Source organism: Cervus elaphus, chromosome 4 (genome assembly GCF_910594005.1).
Source record: "Cervus elaphus chromosome 4, mCerEla1.1, whole genome shotgun sequence".
Taxonomy (NCBI): domain Eukaryota; kingdom Metazoa; phylum Chordata; class Mammalia; order Artiodactyla; family Cervidae; genus Cervus; species Cervus elaphus.
The window spans coordinates 35,453,880-35,474,693 of NC_057818.1; the positions used below are offsets into that span (position 1 = coordinate 35,453,880).

General features: G+C 58.8%; 2 protein-coding genes across 11 annotated transcripts; one reads left to right on the forward strand and one right to left on the reverse strand.

Moving 5' to 3' along the window:
• Positions 1-1,488: 1,488 nt before the first annotated feature.
• TRADD (TNFRSF1A associated via death domain) lies at positions 1,489-7,237 on the reverse strand. 2 transcript variants are annotated; one of them, XM_043898788.1, is made up of 5 exons: positions 7,107-7,237; positions 3,940-4,098; positions 2,753-3,030; positions 2,472-2,670; positions 1,489-2,336 (listed from the first exon to the last, which is right to left on the reverse strand). In XM_043898788.1, exons 2-5 carry the CDS (start codon positions 4,088-4,090, stop codon positions 2,026-2,028), a joined length of 939 nt encoding a protein of 312 aa, XP_043754723.1. In that variant the 5' UTR covers positions 4,091-4,098; positions 7,107-7,237; the 3' UTR covers positions 1,489-2,025. The 2 variants fall into 2 exon arrangements, with proteins under 2 accessions (XP_043754723.1, XP_043754724.1); XM_043898789.1 differs by lacking the exon at positions 7,107-7,237 and having other exon boundaries at positions 2,753-3,576; positions 3,940-4,081.
• On the forward strand, positions 7,226-20,468 carry LOC122691820 (heat shock factor protein 4). 9 transcript variants are annotated; one of them, XM_043898738.1, is made up of 17 exons: positions 7,226-7,332; positions 8,870-9,039; positions 9,637-10,480; positions 12,281-12,389; positions 12,479-12,606; positions 12,699-12,823; positions 13,067-13,142; positions 13,280-13,344; positions 13,865-13,961; positions 14,215-14,342; positions 14,467-14,694; positions 15,194-15,299; positions 15,398-15,463; positions 15,547-15,667; positions 19,417-19,719; positions 19,872-20,201; positions 20,322-20,468. In XM_043898738.1, exons 2-17 carry the CDS (start codon positions 8,888-8,890, stop codon positions 20,327-20,329), a joined length of 2,886 nt encoding a protein of 961 aa, XP_043754673.1. In that variant the 5' UTR covers positions 7,226-7,332; positions 8,870-8,887; the 3' UTR covers positions 20,330-20,468. The 9 variants fall into 9 exon arrangements, with proteins under 9 accessions (XP_043754673.1, XP_043754674.1, XP_043754675.1 ...); XM_043898739.1 differs by having other exon boundaries at positions 15,598-15,667; XM_043898740.1 differs by lacking the exons at positions 19,417-19,719; positions 19,872-20,201; positions 20,322-20,468 and adding an exon at positions 15,910-16,227.
• Positions 20,469-20,814: the final 346 nt, after the last annotated feature.

The following is a 20,814-nucleotide window of genomic DNA, read 5'->3' on the forward strand; positions in this document are numbered from 1 at the left end:
TAACTTCACAGATGAGCACTTCAATCTTTCTTCGCAGAGGCAGTTCTGAGTCCTCTAGTCCCTAGTGGCCCAGGCCAGCATAGCCTCCTGCAGGAGGAAATCACCACGCCTGGGCCCACTGCAGGCCAGACAGGCTGGCAGGGATTGGTTCAGCTTGGGGAACTCCCGAAGTAGGTCAGTGTGCAAAGGGTTTGATCGGAAACCAGTGGGGCAGAGAGGTGAAGACTGAGAGGCCAGGCCTTGCCCACCTATGCTGCCACCTCTCTCTCCCTGGAACTCAGAGCCTCCAGGTCCCAGCCCATGCAGTGGGGCCTGGAGTAGACAACCCCACCTCACCACCCCTCCAACCCTGGAGTTTCTGAGGGCAGACTAGGGAACCAGCACTGCTACCCAGTGCCATCCTCTTACCCCATGCCTATGACTGCTCCTTCTGACTTCTTCCCACCAATGTTCTCCCTTCCAAAATAAACCCTCCATCCTGGGACTCACTCTCCTGCTCACAGACTTTTCAGGAGTCCTCTCCTATCTGTGGCTTTCTCTACTGCTTCCATCCCATCCCTCCCGTGGTCTGGTATCAGGCTGTCCCCACTATGTCCCAGAAATAGCCTCCACCTAGTAACCTTTTCCCTGACTCCAGTGGACACTCCTCGGCCTTCACAAATTCTCAGCCTCCATCACAGCAGGGAGAGCCATTCCTCTGGCTTCCAAATCTTGTTTTCCTCCTTCCTCTTTGGGTTGTTCTTTTTTCCAGTTGGTGTCCTTCAGGAACTCCCCCTGGGCTGTCCCACCCACACCCACCTGTACGTTTTGGAGTCCTTAGCCTTGACCCTCTCCTGAACTCAAAACTACAGCTCTAGCTATCCTTGAACTCTGGGTGTTCGACAGGAACATCACACCCAGCTAGTCCCAAACAGAGCAAGCGCTTCACTTTCCCCAGGGCCCCAGATCTCTCCTCCCATCTAACTGGCAAATGAGAAACTCTGGAGTCCTCTCCCCCCTCTCTTCTCTTTCAGTGTCACCAGGCCTGTTGTCCTTTGTCCTGAACAGCTCTTGGTGTTCATCTTTTTCCTCCATCTCTGCTGCCAACTGCCTCAGCCTGGGGACTGTACTCTCTCTCCCTCTGAATCCTCACTCCCAGCCTGAACTGTCAAACCCCTTTAAAGGCCTCTCACTCGCCTCCGGATAAAATCTAAACTCTTGTAAAATGGTTTACCAGACCCCATACTCTCTGCCTCCCCCACTCTCCAATGGGTCTCTGCAAATCCACCCACTCCTAGATCCAGCCACTGTAAACCTTCTGTTCTAACATCCCTCCCTCCCACCTTCCTCAAGACTTCACCTGAGGCTGGCGATGTCCAGAATACTGCCCTTCTCTCATTCCCCCGCCCCCCCCCCCCTCCGCCAATATTCACACTCATCTCTCCCCAAGGAAGCCTAACTCCTAACCTGGGTTAGGCCCCTGCTCATTTGTTCCCACAACACCTTGTATTTTTCACATCCAAAAAATGGGTAGTATTTTATTACTTTATATTCAGAGTCCCACACTGATTGTAAACTGACGACAGACAAGATTCGTGTGTTTTGTTCACCACAGTATTTGCAGCACCCAGGATGATACCTAGGATACAGCAGGTCCTTAATGAATAATAATGAATGAAGAGGTAAAGTCTGGCTGAAAGTCCTTCTTCTAGGGTGGGAGAAGGTGAAACAGACCTTGCAGCAGGTCTGTTCTAGATACTAGGACAGAGACCCATTCACTCTGTCTCTATCCTAGTATCTAGAACACAACTGCCCATTGGCACCCCAGCAGACACGGTGGGTGCTTGTCTGACTCCTGGAGAGGGCCGTCATCATCTCTGCGCAGCAGCTCCAGCAACTCAGCTAAGTGGGGTTGCTAAGTGTGGTCTCAGAGTAGCATGGTGGACAAGAGGTCAGCAGTAGCAGCAGGAGGGACCCTACAGTCATCCAGATGCTCCAAACCCTGACTGGGCAACTGACCGACCTCCCCTTTCTCTGGTACTCTGCCTAGGCCAGGCCACCGTCAGGGTTCGCGAGGCCCAGCAAGTCCTCCGCCAGGCTGGTGAGCTCGTTCTCTTCGAGTGCCTCCACCAGGCGCTGCAGCGTGGCACGGCGGCCCTCGGCCTGCACGAAGCGCCGCAGCAGCTGGAAGGCCTGCTCGTATAGCCCTTCGCGCTCGTATTCATAGGCCAGTGAGTCCAACGCCGGGTCCCGCAGCGCGCGGCAGCTGCGCTGCAGAGACCGCCCCACCTTGCGCCACTTGAGGCCCACGGAGCGGGCGAACTTCTGTTGATCCTGCAGGTTCAACGGCCGGTTCACTGCAGAGAGAGCGGGGAGGGAGTGAGCTTGGGATACCCTTCCATTCCCGCCTTGACTACCCCGCCCAGACCTCGCCCCTCCCCAAGCTTCATCCTCCTGAGGATCCTGCCTCTCCCTTTCTCCGGGAGTCTCACCTATGGGCTGACCCTGGAAGAAAAAAGTCTGGCCAGGCGGCGGGGGTGGCGGTTTCTCCTCTGGCGGAGAAGGTGCCAGAGACTGCGAGGGAGCCGGAGTGCCTTGCACGTCTCCCCCTTGGCCCGCCGCCGAGCCGCATGTCAGATTCCTGAGCGCATCCTCCAACTCGGTGAGTTCCTCATCCCGGAGCCGGTCAGGCTAGAGAGGAGAGTGTGGTGTCGGTGGGGGTCTCCTTAGCGAATTCCCGCCCCACCCGACCCTGGCCCCAGCCCGGCCGCACCTTCTGCGCGCATATGCAGTTCAAACAGCGCTCCTCGTCGGTCAACACGGCATCCAGCTGCTCGGCGCCAGCACGCAGTTCCAGTTGCAGCGGCACAGCGTTCAGGGCCAGTGCCCGAGCCAGGTACCCTTGCAACGTGGCTCGCAGCGCCCCCTCGCGGTAGGCGCGGAGGAAGCGGCCGCACGTCTGGCGCCCGCTGAAACGCAGTTGCACGATCAACTGCGGGTCGCTGCGGTGGATCTTGAGCATCTGCAGCACGTCGGGGCTCCCGCCACTCTCTGCGGAGGCGGGCAGTCAGGCGCCATGCGGTCCCCATGCGGGGCCATGCTCCATGAGGCGGGAGAAGGAATGAAGCCCGAGATGAGACGCCTTCCCCACCCCCAGACACCTAGGGGCGCGGGTATACCCCAGAGCTCCCGGCTGGGAAGCAGAATGGGGAGGTAAACAGCAACAACCCAGAATAAAGGCCAGGACCTATCACAGGGATCACCCTGAGACGGAGTGGGTGCCACTCTCGCCACATCCCTGAAGCCTCAAATGAGGGTGGGCAAAAGGGACGTGGAAGAGACTTTGCAGCGTAGAAAGGGGCGTTTGCCCTGGGCAGCCAAGACCTCTGGGCAGGCAGCTGGCCATGCAGTAGGCGGGAGGTTTCAGGTCTTCCGCCTCCTAGTACTGCTGCCCTCCTCCCAAGGGGAGGGGCTCTCGCTGTTCTGAGGCTGGGGCCAGATCCCCCAACCAGCTTCAACCTCCTGTGGCCTCAACCCTGAGGTGGGAAAAGTAGGCTGGAAAGGGAGGTACTGGGGAAGGATCTTGGGCAAGGAGTGCTGCAGTGAGAGAGGAAAAGAAGAGAGAGAGTGGTAAAATTAGTAAAAGCAGTGAGCAAGCAGCCTGATCTGGGCAGTGGGAGGGGGGGGCATGGAGTAGGGGGATATTAGTGCACACAGAGGTAGACTATACACAGACACAGAGACACAAGTCTATACCCAAGGGCACTTACGTGTACCAGAGAAGAAAGACCCTACATAACCAGGCATCCTTCTCCTGTCATCCCCAAGGAATCTTTTCTTCAAAGCGGTGATTAAACACAAGCCCACGGAGTTGAAGAGGTGGGGATCTTAGTCTCTGGCCCTGCCCACAAAAGGCCCCAGGCCCCCCTTTCTTCCCCAAGTGCCTGCCCAGCCACACACCTGCCAGGGCAGTCCGGAGAGCCCTGTACATTGCCACTTTCTGCTGCTGGTGAGCGTAGGCATCGGACAAGACCACTTTGTCCAGCGAGGACTCCACAAACAGGTACGCGCTGCCCACCCACTCCTCAAGCCCATTTGGCCCAGCCGCCATCTTGCCTCCTGGGGACAGAGATAGGCATTCAGATCACCCCCGGCCCAGCCCTGGAGACAGCTGTCCAGTCCCACGTCACCCAGCTGTCCCCACTCAGCTGGCACACTTGTGAAGGTAAGTTCATAATCCCCTAGGCAGCTTCTTGTGCTTCTGGCCCCAGCTCAGCTAAGAGTTGTAGTCAGGACTGTCCCTCCACTGCCTTCTCTGAGAAAGAGCCCCAGGTCACAGGGGTGAGGAGAGGGACAATGTTGCAGTAAAAGCAAAGTTCTGCCCCCTCCTCAGGGGAGGGTGTCTCTCTTTTCAAAGCTGACTGGAGACACCCTCCTGGACGGCGCCCACGCCCCACAGCACAACCAGACTCCTGTCCTGGTATGCCCTCAGTTCAAATTTGAGGATCCCTGCAGGGGTTCCATAGCCTCCCCCCCCCCCCCCGCCCCCGACCTAGGTTTCTTCGCTGGCATTCCTGCTGTACCTCCTGGCTTCACTTCAAAGGACACCTGTAGTTTGTGCCTGCCCAGATTCTCTCCCCCAGTCTTGACTAACCTCTGGGGACTTCCCTCTTCCCTTTACTCAATCCACAGGCCTGTTGGAAGGGCTAATCTCACTCCTGACATCCAGCCTAGCCAATCTGCATCTTCCATTCACCTTCCTGAAATGGTTTGTTCTGAGTTGGGCACAGGATTCATATTGGACCTATCAGAATCAACCTGCAATTTGGGCTTCCCTGTTCGCTCAGTCAGTAAAGAGTCTGCCTTCAATGCAGGAGACCTGGGTTCAATCCCTGGGTTGAGAAGATCCCCTGGAGAAGGAAATGGCAACCCACTCCAGTATTCATGCCTGGAGAATTCCATGGACAGAGGAGCCTGGTGGCTACAGTCTATGGACTCAAAAGAGGCAGACACAACTTAGCAACTAAAGCAACAGGAAAGAGGAACAAGCTTCCCTTTCCTATGTTGAAGCTGAGCTAGAAGGAAGGGTAGGTCTCCTTTGCCATTCTCAGCCTGACCAAGAATGAAACTGGCACAGAAAGCTGCAGGGCCAAGAGATGAAGAAATGCACCCCCAACCACACCATGTCCCCGGCTCTAGCTGCCTCTCGGACTTTTCTGTTATGTGAACTAAATCCTTCCTTTTTAGTCTCAAGTCCTTGGAGATAGTCTGTTGTCTGACGCCATTCAAGTTGTTCTGTTACAGGCTCCTTCTCTGTCCAAACACAGGGCCCTTGGCATTAGCATCTCCTCTAATCTATCTTCGACAAAATCCTAGCTCTAGATCAAGGAGCAAAATTCTCAGTCAGCCATGGCACTGGCCTGTCAGTGGCCTCCCAGCTACAGCACCATGAGCAACAGGTGGAGAACTGCCCTGCCTCTTCCTTCATTACCTGAGGCAACATTATACCCTTTTCCTAGAAAAATGGGTTCAAGGGAATTCCCTGGGGGTGCTTTCACTGCTAGGGGCCTGGACTCAATCCCTGGTCAGGGAACTAAGATCCCTCAAGCTGTGCGGTGCAGCTGGCAAATTTAAAAAATAGTAATAATAAAGGAAAAGAGAAATGGCACCCTCCACCTTCACCCACACCTGGCAGGAAGAATGATACCTGATAACCCTACCCTGAGTTTGAGCAGCTCCCCCCATAATAAGTAAGAAAACTTACTAATACTTGTGTGTTTATCCAAAAACAATAGAAATTAACAAGAAATTAGTATTGTTTATTTCTCTTGCGGAAGGGGGATATTGGGGTGTTTTTTATTTTCATTGTATTTAAATATTATACTTTATGTGAAATAGAGACATTTATTTTGTATTAAAAAGGCATATTTGTTTTTCTTAAAAAGCAAAACAAAACAAAAACGGGGTGGATGACAACTGGGACCAAGAGCAGTAGGGAGACAAGTGGGAAGCCCTGGGGTATTGGCCCAGAGTGGAGAAGTGGGAACCTGGCCCCAAAACATTTCCCCTTTGACATCTTCCTAGCCCCCTGACTGGAGGGTGGGTAAGTAAGGGCAGGACCAGACAGTCCTCTACCCAGCTGGCCTGCCTACAGGACACTGCAAACCAAGAGGAGGGGGGAATCTGTCACACTGTCTAGGACTGCAACGGGAGAAGGCGAACAGCCTGGTAACTGTGGAGAAGTGGCAGGGGTGGGGCGGGATGAGGGGCGGGCCTTGGCTCGCTAAGCCCCCTTGGGAGCTCTCTGTCCTTCACAGAAGCCCCTCCTCGGGAAGCCCCGCGCCCCACCCACCTGGGGTCCGCCTCTCTATCAGCGGGCCCGCCGGGGTCCTGGGAACCCTTAGCTGGGCTGAGACCGTAAGGGACACGTGGGTACCGACTCAGGAAAATATGCCCCTGCCATCGGTAGCCAGCCGGCGCAGCGCTCCATTAACACTGACAGAGGATGAGATGGTTCGATGGCATCACTGACTCAATGGACATAAGTTTGAGCAAACTCTGAGAGATGGTGAAGGACAGGGAAGCCTGGCGTGCTACACAGTCCATGGGGTCGCAAAGAGTTGGACACAACTTAGCGACTGAACAATAACAGTCCTGAGTAGCCCCACTTCTGGCCGGCTAGGCGGTGACGACCTGCGGGCGTGGCCTCTCAAGGCCTGAAAAGCTGCGAGTCCCAGCATCTACTCAAGCAAAGCCTCTCACGAGCTCCAAAGAGGAGCTCCCCGGCCTCCCATTAGCCCACCCTCCTGCTGGAGTTTCGCACTTGCTACTGGCTCTGACCGGCAAGGGGTTTCTACTCCAATGTCTATTCAGAACCAGCCCCACCCCGTCCTCTCACCCACAGGGCCCTGCCGCCCCTTGAAAGCCCCTAGTTGGGACAAGGCAGGGGCCAACGTCGGTACCCTCTCTCCAGCCTCCCACGGAAACAGCTCAATAGGCCACCACCACGACCACCACCACCTGACCCCGGCAGCCGCGGGTGACAACCGCACCGCGCCCGTGCTCCTGAGCCAGGATCCCCCTGGCTCCTGCCCGCAACGGAAAGCCCACCCACCCTCTGCACTAACCTGGCCGCCTTGGCCCGGCCTGGATTCTCACGCCCGCCGGCTTCCACTGGACTCGCGCTGCTTCCGGGTGTGCGCGGAGCGCAGGGGCGGCGCCCCAGTCCGAGCCGCCCCGTCCGTCCCGGCGTCCCGCCCCCCCCCCCCCCGGCTCCCCGCGGTTCCTTCCCGCCACCGTCCTCTGCTGCCAATCCCCAGCCTCTGGGCAAAGCCCACCCGATCCGCTGCGCAGGTAAGACACTGGCGCCTGAGGTCAAACAGCAGGCGGAACTGCCCGCGGCAAGGGACTTCGAGGACTTGAGGTTCTTACGAGGCCGGAGGGCCCCAGGGTGAGAGCCGGTCCTCTTCCTCCAGCGGGTAACGGACGGAGCAACGAGGGGACGTCCCCTTCTGGGTGGTCGAGCTCGAAGATCCAAGATATCTGATTCTACCTGACACTCTGAACTGGGTGCCAAGTTCAAGCGTGGCGGAGGGTATCAGAAACAACCGGGTACTCGAGACACAAATTCCAGCAGGGACCGTTAGCCTAGAAAATATGGGGAAATAGAAAACTGGCCAGTGGAGTCAAACGTTGTGTACGAAAGCCTTTAAGCACCTTTAAAATTGGCAACTTCAAAAGGACGCACAGTCTTCAACAAAGGCCGCGCTCTGATGTGGGTCTGCGGAATTCCAGTTGAGCCTAAACCGCCCAACGGGTGCCTGGGCTGCTCGGGGTTCAGGATCGGAATTTGAACCCAGGGTCCCTCAGGCCCCCACAACCCCAAGATTTTCTCCTCCTCGCTGGCCTCTCATTGGAAGAACCCAAATTGTCTCCCCCAGTGAAGTGGAGGAAGGAGCCTCCCTTCTCCTTGCGGATTCAGCTACGCCCCACCCGCACCTCTGCTTCCTGATTGGCTCCTAGTCCCTGCCAATTAAAAGTTTTCCTTAATGTTCCCGCCCTATTAACCCTGCCGTCACTCTCTAGTGACGGGTGGAGCTAAGACCCGGTTTCTCAACTTGGGACCTGTGGTATACATCTGCGCTTGTTGAAATTCATATTCCTGGGCCCTACTGTTTGAGGAGAGCTTGATTTAGTAGATGGGGCCATGAAATCTGTAGTGTGAACAAAAGTCCGGGTGATTCTGGTGCCCAGCGTCCTTTGAGAAGCCATTTCAACGGCCCTTGGTGTTCAGGCTCCGTCGTTCCCTAAGTACTTAGGGTCTAAGTTGGGAGGCAAGCAGTTCAGTGACTCTGTGAGACTAGTCCGGGCTCTCTGGCCGCCGTGATGGTGCGGTAGAGGGAGACGGGGGCGAGGGGTTGGGGAAGACGTGGTGGTCTGGAGTCAGGGCCTGGGCAGTGGCCCTCCAACTTCCTCAGAGAAGGCGTTGGTGACTAGGATAAAGATCTGACAGCATCGTCCCAAATCCGGGTATTTTGGCTTTATCAACCTGGTGCACGGGTCGCGGTTGAGTTCCTTCTAATAGAGTATTATAAAATGTGGATTTGTTCAACAAGTGAGAACGTAGTTTAAAGGAAGGATCAGAAATGCTCGGCATCTCAGGCAGACTTCATGGGTCTGAGATCTGTGTACCGAGCCCCAGGCTTGATTTAATAGCTTGGTTAAATGCTCTGCTGTCACGGTCTTGAAATCCTCGATAATATTTTAAACAGAGAGACACACATTTTCACTTTGCACTGGGCTCTGCAAATTTACATAGCGGATCCTGGGCCCCAAGCATTTCTACACATAGGCTCCAGCTATTCCCCTCAACACTGTGGCCTTCCTGCAGGGGGGGCCCCACCTGGCCATGGCCGAGCCTGGAGAACAGCTGCCGGAGGAGGTGCTGGCGCTCATCTTCCGCCACCTGCCCCTGCCCGACCGCGCTGCTGCAGCGAGGGTCTGCAGAGCTTGGGCTGCCGCTGCCACCTGCAGCGCTGTGTGGCACGACACGAGCATCAGGTGAGCAGTCTCTTCCCCCTCCCACCTTCTCCCAGTCTTGGTAGAGTCAGAGGTTGGGGAGATACTGTGACTCTTCCCCATATTAAAAAGCGTCATTTCTAACTTTGGCCACCTACTGTGTACCAACCATTGTTCTAAGGGCCTTACGTGTACCAGTCTTTCTAATTCTCACAAACACTTTATGTGATGGACGGGTAGTATTATTATCTCCATCGCACAGATAAAAAATTGAGGCAGAGAGATTTAATTACTTCCTCACTCAACTAAGAAGTGACAGGCGGAATGTGAATGCGGCAGCCCAGAGGCCTGGCCCTGCCCCGCCTCCTGAAAGACCCATGAGAAAGCCCATTTTCTAAAATACCTTGCTTCTCTCTGGCACGGTTTCAACTGGCGGCAGATGCATCTGAAGGAAGGGATAGGGTTCCCTCCTAGCATACGTACGAGCGACCAGGCACGGGAGGAACAGGGAGATTTGTGGGCAGGGGGCAGAAGTGGGATGGTAACCGGAACCCAGAGAGAGGGGTGGGTTAGAGACCTCTCGCCAGGTCGCAGGGACTTGGCCGGCAGATGCCTTTTCTCCACCACTCTACCCTCAAGTTGCGACTGTGAGCTGGAAGGCATGCTGCCGCCGTATCTGTCCGCTTGCCTGGACCACGTTCAGAATCTATGGCTGGAATTTGAGCCGTCGAGGAAGTCGAGTCGCCGGGCGGCCACGGAGTTACTGACTGCACTGACGGGCCGTACCCCCGGGCTGCGAGGCCTGTGCCTGGAGTGCCGTGGAGAAAAGCCGCTCTTCGACGCCGGCCGCGACGTCCTGGACGCGGTGCACGCCCTCTGTGGGGCGGCCCGCGCGCTGCGCCACCTCGACCTGCGGCGCCTGCCCTTCTCACTGGACGACGCGCTGGTGCTGCAGGTGGCACACGGTTGTCCGGAGCTCCGCAGCCTTTTCCTGGATAACAGAACGCTGGTGGGCAGCGTGGGGCCAGGCTCCGTGCTCGAGCTGCTACAGGGCTGCCCCTTCCTGCGCGCCCTTGGCCTGCACCTGGCCAGCCTGTCGCGCACCGCGCTCGAGGCACTGGCGGCGCCAGAGCGCGCGCCTTTCGAGCTCCTCGCCCTGCGGTGCGCGTGTCCGGAAGACGCACGCGCGCCCCCTCTGCCTGATGAAACCTGGGCCGCGTTGAGCCGCCGCCACCCGGGACTGGAGGTAGAGCTGGAGCTAGAGCCGGTGCTGCCTGCAGAGAGCGTGACGCGCGTTCTGCAGCCAGCCGTACCCGTGGCTGCGCTGCGCCTCAGCCTCTCTGGGGACACCGTAGGCCCAGTGCGCTTCGCGGCGCGCCACTACGCTGCAACCTTGCGCGCGCTTGAGGTGCGCGCCGCCGCCTCGGCAGAGCTGGACGCCGCGCTGGAGGAGCTGGCAGCGCGCTGCGCGGGCCTGCGCGAGGTACACTGCTTCTGCGTGGTGCGACCTTCCGTGCTGCACGCCTTCCGCGCGCGCTGCCCGCGCCTGCGCAGCTACACGCTCAAGCTAACGCGGGAGCCCCATCCCTGGCGGCCCACGCTTGTGGCGTGATGGGACAAACGCTCTTTCCGCTCCCTGCGGACGTGTGTCCTCTGAAATGCTGCGTGGGTTTGCCCAGGGGCGGGCCAGCTGCTAGCCCTCTCCTTTGGGACTCTTACCTCTTGTCCCTCGCGAGGATTAGAGCCTATAAAGTGGCATCGTTACCGGTCCAGGGCGCCCTGAGCCCACTCGTTGCTTTCAACATCTGCAGACACCCACTGTCCCCGTAGTACAGGGATCACCCTCCTCCACCCCAGTCCTCTGCAAACGCGTCGCTAGCTCGGCGGCCCTGGCGTGGGGGGAGGGAGGGCACAGGTTCAAGTCGTGCCTCAGGGGTGTGTGTGTTAGCGCCTCTGGGGTGAGTGTGGAATAAATCAAGCATTATCTCTGAGTCCTGTGAAAGGCCGGGTCTGCTCTGAACTGACAGAGGCTGGAAGAGGGGTAGGGAGGGTTTGAGACCTCAAGGTCCATTTCTACCGGTGCAGCTGCAGCGGTCAGGGTCGGGGTCCTGGAATCTTAGGAATGACAGCGTCCCAGGTTCCGCGGGAGGGTGTCAGCTTCTCCTCCCCACCCTCGCCCGCTCCTATCTGCCCCTCTACCCGAGGCTTGGCTGTGCCCATTCCATCGCTTTCCCAGCCTACATCAGGCTGTGTACGCTTGATATCTCCCGAAGAACACAGGAGCAAACAGCGGGCCTGAGAAGTGTGCGACTCGAACTCAGGTCTCCCTCCCTCCTGCACCCTGCCCCCACGCACATCCGATCCCATACTGCCCTTTCGGTCCGCCGGGGTTGCGGCCGCGGCCAGAGCCCCGCCCCGCCAGTTCGCACGTGGCCCCCGCCTGACCCGGCGCCGGGAGGCGGAGTAGGGCGGGGCGGGCGGCAAACGCAGCACTTTCCGCGGCTTTGACAAGCCCGCGGCGGCCGGGCCCGAGCGCTTAGCGGTGCCGAGACTGCGCCATGCAGGAAGCGCCGGCCGCGCTGCCCACGGAGCCGGGCCCCAGCCCAGTGCCTGCCTTCCTCGGCAAGCTATGGGCACTGGTGGGCGACCCGGGCACCGACCACCTGATCCGCTGGAGCCCGGTGAGGGCTGGGGCCCCTCGACTTCCTCAGTGGTCCCCGGGATTCCTCCACGTCAGTGAACGTCCATGCTCATCAACCCCTGCCTGGGACGGGGTTGTGGGTCCCTTGATTCAGCCGTCTAGGGTAGGCGACGGCTTGGGCGGGGGGTGTGGTATTGGAGATGGAGGTGAGGAGACTTCCTTCGGGCAGAGGAAAGGGTAGGAGCCTTCTGAAGGAGACCCAGCACCCGAAGGATCTTCGAGGTCTTCTAGGAGACCAGGAGAAGGGAAGGGCTGCGTCTGATTCTAAATCAGAGTCACAACGCGGGTCTTGGAGCCATCCGGGTCTGGAACCCAAGTCTGGCCTCTGCACCTCCTCCTAGAGAACCGAGTAGGGAGTCTGGGTGGGCTGGGGTAGAGGTTCATTGTGGTGGCCCCGGGATAGGCCTCAGAGCTGGTTCCGGCCCGGCCTCGTCCCACGTCCCCATGAATGACAGTCTCCAGAGTGAGTGCGAGTTTGTGTGTGCGCGCGCCGGCCCGCTGGCTTGGCCGTGGGCGGGCACCGCTCACCGTGTCGTCTGGTCTCCGCCCGCACCGTGAGTGGGCGGGCGGTGCTCTCCTCAGAGCGGGACCAGCTTCCTCGTGAGCGACCAGAGCCGCTTCGCCAAGGAGGTGCTGCCCCAATACTTCAAGCACAGCAACATGGCGAGCTTCGTGCGGCAACTCAATATGTGTGAGTCCCTAGGGCCGAGTGGGAAGCGAGCGTGGATGACTTGGATCGCGGGGACTCAGCAACTTACGCCCCCGCGCCCCGCTCCCTAGACGGTTTTCGGAAGGTGGTGAGCATCGAGCAGGGTGGCCTGCTGAGACCCGAACGGGATCACGTCGAGTTCCAGCACCCGAGCTTCGTACGCGGCCGAGAGCAACTGCTGGAACGCGTGCGCCGCAAGGTTAGGGGCGGCCAGCAGTGACCAGCGAACCCGGGTGGAGGTGGGACAGCTATTTCGTGAGACCCTTACTTGAGGGAGCCTCCCTCCTGCAGGTGCCTGCGCTGCGCGGCGACGACGGCCGCTGGCGCCCCGAGGACTTGGGCCGGCTGCTGGGCGAGGTGCAGGCTTTTCGGGGAATGCAGGAGAGCACCGAGGCGCGGCTGCGGGAACTCAGGCAGTGCGGGGGAGGGGGCGGAGGAGGATGGGGAGGGAGAAGGGGGGCTCTGGGCGCTAGGACACTGGCTTCTAGACGGTTCTGGGCACCTCTTCCAAGACCAGTGGGCCAGCTGTGGCAGTCTCTTGACTATGAATGGACGATCATCTGAGTGGACGCGGGCGCGGGCCTGCCATTCTGGGGGTGGGCGGTAGTGACCCGGCGAACTCTCAGATGCCTCAGCACCCTCCCACGCCTTTTCCCCAGGCAGAACGAGATCCTATGGAGGGAGGTGGTCACGCTGCGGCAGAGCCACGGTCAGCAGCATCGGGTCATCGGCAAGGTGTTCCTCTTCCCCCACCCCACTCCTGAACGTCCCCCCCCCAACCCAACGGCCAGTTCTGGAAGCCCCCTGGAAGTGTCTTGTTAGAGTGAGGGGCAAGGCCCCAAGTATGAGTTAACCCTTTGTTTCCTTTTCAGCTGATCCAGTGCCTCTTTGGGCCACTTCAGGCTGGGTCTGGCAGCGCAGGAGCTAAGAGGAAGCTGTGAGTGAGAACCCCAGAGATGCCCCTACTCCTACTCTGCAGGACTTCCCTGCCAGAGCCCCAGGCAGGACTCCTTCTCCTTCAGAAACCCCTTCACCTGTCTTTCCCCCTGCACTACAGTCTTCCTCACCCCATGGCCATCTCCCCTAAAGCCCCATTCCAGGGCTTCACCCACCCCTAATTCTACCACAAAACCCCAACTCTCAGACCCCTCACTTCCAGGGCTTTAATCCTGTATTTCCATCCTATGATCCCCTTCCCCTCACTCCAGAGCATCCCAAGAATAGAGGGTCTGGGGCCCAAACCAGGCTTCCTCCCTCCCCTCTGCCCCCAAAGGGCCCCCAATCTCTGGGGGGGGGGAAGCCCCTTCTGCCTCCAGCATGTGACTGATGCCCTGGCAACAGGCCTCAGCTCTGCTGACGTGGCTGCTGGGGCCTGTGGGAGGGCGGTGGTGCAGGCTGAGGGACCTGGGAGATGAATCTGCCCAGCCCCCTGCCTTGCCCCTGGCCACCTTGCACAGGTCCCTGATGCTGGATGAGGGGTGCCCAACGCCAGCCAAATTCAACGCCTGCTCCTTACCTGGTGCCCTCCTGCAGGACCCCTACTTTATCCAGTCGGTAGGTTTTTGATTCTCCTCTCTTCCCTCCATAGAGAGCCTGTTCCCTTTCCCCATTCCCCAAAAAGAAGAGATGAAAAAAAAAAAAAGAAATAGAAGAGAAGATGGAGCCTAACCTCCCTCCCACCAGACCCAGCATGGGTCAAGCCTCCCCCCTCAAGCCTTCCCCCTTAGGTCTGGCCCATGTGGTCCAGTCGGGCTCTGGCTCACCCTATGACTTGAGATAAAGGGCTCAACCCGTCTTCTACTTGCAGCCCCTCCCGGAGACCACGCTGGGCCTCAGCAGCCCTCACAGGGCCAGGGGCCCCATCATCTCCGACCTCCCGGAAGACTCTCCATCCCCTGAAGGAACCAGGCTTTCCCCCTCCAGTGGTGGCAGGAGGTAAGAGGGACAGGGGCTGCCTTCTGGGGAGCTGTGGGGGGGGCGGGCCTGGCAGCCCAGATGGCTGTGGGGATAGGGGGAGAGGTCAGCGCCAGGGTCTGGTTGAAGCTTTTCTCTGGTGCAGGGAGAAGGGCCTGGCACTGCTCAAAGAAGAGCCAGCCAGCCCAGGGGGGGAAGGCGAGGCCGGGCTGGCCCTGGCCCCAAACGAGTGTGACTTCTGCGTGACAGCACCCCCACCGCTGCCTGTGGCTGTGGTGCAGGCCATCCTGGAGGGGAAAGGGAGCTTCAGCCCTGAGGGGCCCAGGAATGCCCAACAGCCTGAACCAAGAGGCCCCAGGGAGGTTCCCGACAGGTGAGCAGAAAGCCCATTTGTGATTATAAACCCCGTGGGCCATTTTTGCAGCTAGACCCGCACTAGCTAGTCCTGAAACTTCCCAGCCTTGTCTGCCCCAGGGTGGCTGAGGAGGCAGCCATGATCTGACCTGATTTCTCAGAGTTGCTCTAAGGAGCACCAGCTTCAGAGGGCCCTGGCAAGTGGAAACGCCTCAGTGGCAGGGCTGAGGAGTCTGCATTTTAAATGCCACCACTGGGGCGATTGTCAAGATGGTAAAGTACGTGACAGTTTAAGACCCACTGGTATTGATAACTGCCTGGGTGGGGGCAGGCACACAACCCAAACCTCAGACCAAAGGTAGGAGGCAGAAGGCACTTTCTCTGTGCCCTTCTGTGTGTGGGGGTTGGGAGGTCCTCTTCTAACACTTTCTAGATATTGTCAGATTTAGATTCTGAGGTATCCAGGTTCCTTGGAAACCTAATGCAGGGAGTGGCCAACAGCAGTTCTCTGTGCACAGGGGCCCTCTGGACCTGGAGAGGGGAGGCCGGAGTCCAGAGAGTCTGCTGCCTCCAATGCTGCTTCGGGCCCCCCCTGAAAGTGTGGAGCCCGCAGGGCCGCTGGATGTGAGTACACGTTCCGTGAGGCAGGGGCACAGGGCTCGGTGGGCTCCAGCTGTCTGGGCACCATGGGGAGGACACCGTTGACCCAGAGCTCTCCCCAGGTGCTGGGCCCCAGCCTCCAAGGGCGGGAATGGACTCTGATGGACTTAGACATGGAGCTGTCCCTGGTAAGACGGGGGTGGGAGGGCGGCGGGGATGGGTGTTGAGGGTTGCTCAGCCAAGCCCTTTAGTCCCCACTGTTCTCCCTCAGCCAAAGCCCCAGCTCCCTTCACCAGCTGCTTCCTGGGGTTCTCTTCTGCAGTTGCAGCCCTTGGTTCCAGAGAAGGGTGAGACCGAGCTGGCGGTTAAGGGGTTAAATTCTCCAGGCCCAGGTAATAATTGTGGTGACTCAGGGACCAGGGGGAGACCCTGAGGGGCCTGAGCTATCAAGATTGGGTGGGCTGGGCAGTCGATGTTTGGGAGGGAAATCCCTGGAGTCAGGCTGGGAGAGGGGGGAGGTTGAGAGTGGATGTTTCATCTCAATTGACCAGAGGGCAAGGCGAGTGAAGCTCTCCTTCCCCGAAGAAAGGAGATGACCGTCTCTCCCTGCTGAGTACAGCCCCGCTTCTCCTAGGAAAGGACTCCACCCTCGGGGCACCACTCCTGCTGGACATCCCAGCGGCTTTGGGAGGCCCAGCCCTCAGCCTGCCCGGAGCTTTAACCATTTACAGCAGCCCTGAGAGCCGGGCCTCCTACCTGGGCGCGGGAGACAACCCCTCGCCCTGAGACCCCCTCCACTCCGAAGCCAGCCCTGCTGCGGGGCTGGCCGGCAGGAGCACGCCCTGCTCGGCTTCCTTGAGCCCCCTGGTGGACGCTGAGTGAAGCCGCACTTACTTGGCAGCCCCTCTCCATTCCCCGAGTCCTGCATAAAACCGCGGTTTTTTTCTGTGTTTCTGATCTCTTTCCTCTACCGACCAGGGAGCACAGAAGTCATGGGTGGGGGCGCCTTTGCCTTCATAGAAACGTCCAGATCCCAGGGCTTTAATGTTAATCGAGGAACCCTTGGAGAGGGGAGGTGCCTCCAAGGCCGAGCTCTCTTGCTTAGGCCCCATCCTGCGGGTGCGAATCCAGGGCTGGCGCATGGCCACTGCGACCTCCGGGAATCGGGGGCTTTTAGGGGTCACACCCAACACCGCAGTGCACCCGCTCTGTGATCTTGAGTAAGCTGGTCTCCTCCTCTTAGCCTTCTCTGTGCGGGCAGAGAGAATGAGTGTAAAACGCCTGGGAATTGCTGGGGTACTTGGGTCCGCGGGCTTAACGATCCCCACCCTGACTCCTCCGGCGCGCCCAGGGTGATGAGGGAAAGCGGACTGCGTATACGCGGCCAGGCGGTACTCGACCTCTGCAGCAGGCCTCCCTGCGTCCCGAGAAGAACGGCCCCCTTTCCCCACCCCCTCCCGGTTCCCGGCAGCCCTGTCTGCCCCCCCCCCCCCCCCCCCCCCCCCCCCCGCCGCAGCTGCTGCTCCCATCCCCACCCCTCCCAGCCCTTTCTGCCTCGTCATCTCCTGCCCCGCCGAGGCTCGACCCGTGAGTGGGGCCGCCAGGAGCGCAGGGACCGGGAGCCCCACCGAACCCCTCCCCCCGCCCCGGCTGGGGGAGGGAAGAGAAACTGAGTTTGGGCCAAATCCGCGCCCGATTACCACCAGCAGCCGTGCGCGAAGGTCTGTGAGCCCCGCCCCTCCCCTTCCCTCCGCAGGACTCTTATCTCTGGGGCTGGGTGGAGGGATGGATGTTAAGAATTCGCAGGTGCGCGAAGTCTTCCACGTTGACCCACCCCCTTCGCTCCTTAGCGAAAGAACGCGCGCAGGAAGTGAGGTGGGGAGGGCGGCAGAGACCCCCGACCACGCGTGCTAACTGGAGCTGCCTGGTCCTCTGGGAAGAATCTGGGCTGTGATCATTGAAGGACATAACTTCAATACTCTGAGCATTAAATCTCAGAGGATCTAGACTAGCTGGGGTCTCTGCTCTCCAGACAGGACAAAAGACAGGACTTGGGGTAACTAGAGGAGGAAGCTAACATGAAAATAATTTGGGGAGGAGGGAGAAAAAAGGAGGGGCCAACCTAATATGTCCCCTCCCTCTCTGCACCTGTACACAGTGGGTTCTGTCCTCCCTCCCTTCCTGCACTCTTGACTGGGGGAACAGGTTTTGGAAACCGCAAGTAAGAGGGCAGAGGATCCATGGTACACAGTCCAGTGATGTCAGCCTAGTGAGGGTGTATGACGTTCACTGGGATACAGAGGAGAAGTAACCAATCTGCCTCTGGGACACTCGGGCATTGGGGTAAAAGGGGACATTTGAGTCTTGGAGGATGGGTCCACCGCTTGGAGGGAGAAAAGGGATTCCAGGCCCAGGGAACAGTGTCTACAAAGTTTAGGAAGTGCGGGTACTGAATGGTTGAGGGAAGTGGGGGAAAGCCTGCTATGGGGGGGGGGGGGGGGGTAGGAGGTGAACAGATAGTCTGGATTCTCTCTGGTGGTCTCACGAGGGTTGGGGGACAGGTAGTTATGGTTGACATTTTGCTTGGCCAGACACCTCGTAGTCAGGCTGGAGCAAGTCAGACTCTAGTTCTGCCACTTGGTCTCTCTGAACCTGTCTCCTCATCTGTAAAATGGGCACAATAATCCTACCCTAGAGAGTTGTCAAAGTCACTGTTCCATAGGGTGATGGGACAGGAGTGAGAGGTGCTGGGAGAGGCTGTTACAGGAGATGGGGGGTGGAGGGAGAAGCTGGTTCTTACTGAGATGTCAGTGCAGGAGCAGCATTTGTCACAAATGGGACATGAAGGGAGAGGGAAGGGCAAAGGGTCTCTGCTCATGGCCTGAGGGAAGGGCTGACACCTCAGTATGGCCAGAGGGGTGCAATGACCAGAGAGGCATAGCATGACACCAGGCAGTGAGAGAGATGGGGGTTAAGACCAAATCCTCTCTCCCATTCCTAGAGCCAGGTAAGGAGGTAAAGGAGGGACCCCAAAGAGAGCATGAAACCCTTGGACAAAGCCAAGGCCAAGGGAGATGGACTGAGAGAGGGAGTGGTCCAGGGCCTGACCTAATCGCCCCTTAATGCCAGGGACCTTGCTGCCTCGGTCAGGCGACCCAAGAGGAGATGGGCCATTGTCCTTAGTTGTTGATAAGTGAACAAAGCAGATTAATTTCTGCCCAACAGCTGCTGTTGGGGTGGTGACAGCCTCTCAAAATGGGAGGATCCACGGAGGAAAACAGTGAAAGTTTGACATTTCCTGGTAGCTTTTATGAGTTGGGTCCTGGATACTTCAAGATGATGGCTGTAAATCATTCCCAGAGCAGCAGGGAGACAGTTTGGTCTCAGGTGATGTCAGAAGATCTCAGTCAGAGCTAAGACTCAAGAGGACTCAGGAAACCAGGAGAGGCCAGGAGACCACATTGGGGTTCCAACACGGTGGTGGTATTGGTGAGGGGGTGCAGAGGCAGGGGCCTGTCCTGGAAGGATAGACCTCAGGTTCAGGTTAAGGGGTTTGGACTTCCTCAGGTAGGTGAGAGGAGCGGGAAGACTCTCAGCACTTTGGGATCCTGGACGGGAGATATGAAACTTTGCAGGGTCTAGGCTGGAAATGAAAGACTAGACTCAGTGGTGAAGTTGACAGAAGTATTCAGCAGAGAGACTGAAAAGGACTTGATTGCAAGCTGGGTGTGGGTTATCAGGACCAGATGCAAGTTGGGGAAGCAGGTTGGGAAAGAGAAGTTAGGTTGGATTAACTAGGTCTGAATCCATCGCGGGATCTACAGGTGGCAGGGGCTCAGGAGGAAGGACCTGCTTGGGGAGAGCAGTCAGAGTAGATGATGGTCCTGGGGTAGCTAGGGGAGGAGAGGAGCGCCACAGCTAACATTTAGGGACCGAAGGTGAAGCCTGAAGCAGAGATAAGGCAGAAAAGGCCAGGGAGGCAGGATCGGTCCTGTGCTGTGCTGCAGGGCTGGCGGGCCGCAGCAGAGATCCAGGTGAACTTAGACCCCAGCCACGGATGTTCACTGGGGCCCCCGGGAGAGAGGTCAAAAGCAGGGGAGCCCCGGCCCCCACTACCTCTCGCCCCCCACCTCCCATGCAGCCCCTACCATGGGCAACACCCAGGAGAGGCCATCAGAGACGATCGACCGCGAGCGGAAACGCCTGGTAGAGACGCTGCAGGCGGACTCTGGGCTGCTGCTGGATGCGCTGCTGGCACGGGGCGTGCTCACCGGGCCCGAGTACGAGGCGCTAGACGCGCTGCCTGACGCCGAACGCAGGGTGCGCCGCCTGTTGCTGCTGGTGCAGAGCAAGGGCGAAGCTGCCTGCCAGGAGCTGCTGAGCTGCGCCCAGCGAACTGTGCGGGCGCCCGACCCCGCTTGGGACTGGCAGCACGTGGGGACCGGTGAGAGCGCGCGGGGGAGGCGGGGCCTAGGTCAGAGGAGGGGGCGTGGCGTGGGGGGGCATCGATCTGTGGTCTTCCCCAAAGACTCGCACGTGTGCAGAGGAAACCACAGAGGATAAACTGAGCCTGAGACACTCCCACTTCCGCCGCAGGCTACCGGGAACGAAGCTATGACCCTCCATGCCCAGGCCACTGGACTCCCGGAGCTGCTGACTCAGGGACCACGTGCCCCTGGCTGCCCAGAGCTCCAGAATCCGACGAGGCCCGGGGTCCTGAGGACTCCGAGGCAGCACAATCGGGAACCCTCGAGGAAACTGAGCCAGAGCTGGAAGCCGAGACCTCTGAAGGGGCTGAACCTGAGTTGGAAACCCAAATGGATCCGGAATCGGAGCCAGAGGCGGAACCGGAGCCGGAGGCAGAACCAGAACCAGAACCAGAGCCAGAGCCGGAGCCTGACTTCGAGGCTGGAGACGAGTCTGAAGGTGTGAGGCTGCCCAAACCTGGCGGGAGGGCGTGGCCTGGGAGGTTGCGGGGGGGGGGGGGGGGGGGGGGGGGGGGTGGTGGCTCCACCTGAATGACCACACCCCTTCCATCATTTCTAGATTCCTGAAAGCCATAGCGCCTACAGGTCACTCTTCGTCGTAACAGGATGGGATCTGGGATCCTGCCATGGTGGCATCAGATGCCACCAAGGTTCCATCTGGCCCAGTACCACTGAAAGTGAATAAATTCTGGAGGGTCAGCCTGGACTCTTGATTGTGGCTCTTTGCCCAGGAATGAGGGTGTGGATGTGTGACTCTAAGTCCCAAAGACTTGGGCAGCCCTGTGTCCATGGCACAGTCCTCAGCCCATTTCTGTCCTCAACAGTACAAGCTGTACCCCTGTAGACCCCAGACCCAGGTCCCCAGTGGGACAAGGGCCAGATCCTTGGACCCTACTCCGTGGCCCTTTTATCTTCATGAACCATTTGGGAACATGTGTCATCACCAGCCCCACCCCATGAAAGCCCCTAGCACTGGCTGGCACAAAGGGCCAGGAAAGGAGTGCTTCTCTCCACTTAGAGAAAGCTAGACTCACAGCCTTGGGAAGGGAGAT

Excerpts from the sequence above, each read along its gene's own strand:
- TRADD (XM_043898788.1), bottom strand. The coding sequence starts at position 4,090 with ATGGCGGCTGGGCCAAATGGGCTTGAGGAGTGGGTGGGCAGCGCGTAC. Across the intron at positions 3,031-3,939 it reads TCTCCGGACTGCCCTGGCAG|AGAGTGGCGGGAGCCCCGAC; the intron begins GTGTGTGGCTGG and ends CCGCCTCCGCAG. Across the intron at positions 2,337-2,471 it reads CTTCCAGGGTCAGCCCATAG|TGAACCGGCCGTTGAACCTG; the intron begins GTGAGACTCCCG and ends CTCTCTCTGCAG.
- LOC122691820 (XM_043898738.1), top strand. The coding sequence starts at position 8,888 with ATGGCCGAGCCTGGAGAACAGCTGCCGGAGGAGGTGCTGGCGCTCATC. Across the intron at positions 12,607-12,698 it reads TGGAACGCGTGCGCCGCAAG|GTGCCTGCGCTGCGCGGCGA; the intron begins GTTAGGGGCGGC and ends TCCCTCCTGCAG. Across the intron at positions 19,720-19,871 it reads CTGGCAGCACGTGGGGACCG|GCTACCGGGAACGAAGCTAT; the intron begins GTGAGAGCGCGC and ends CTTCCGCCGCAG.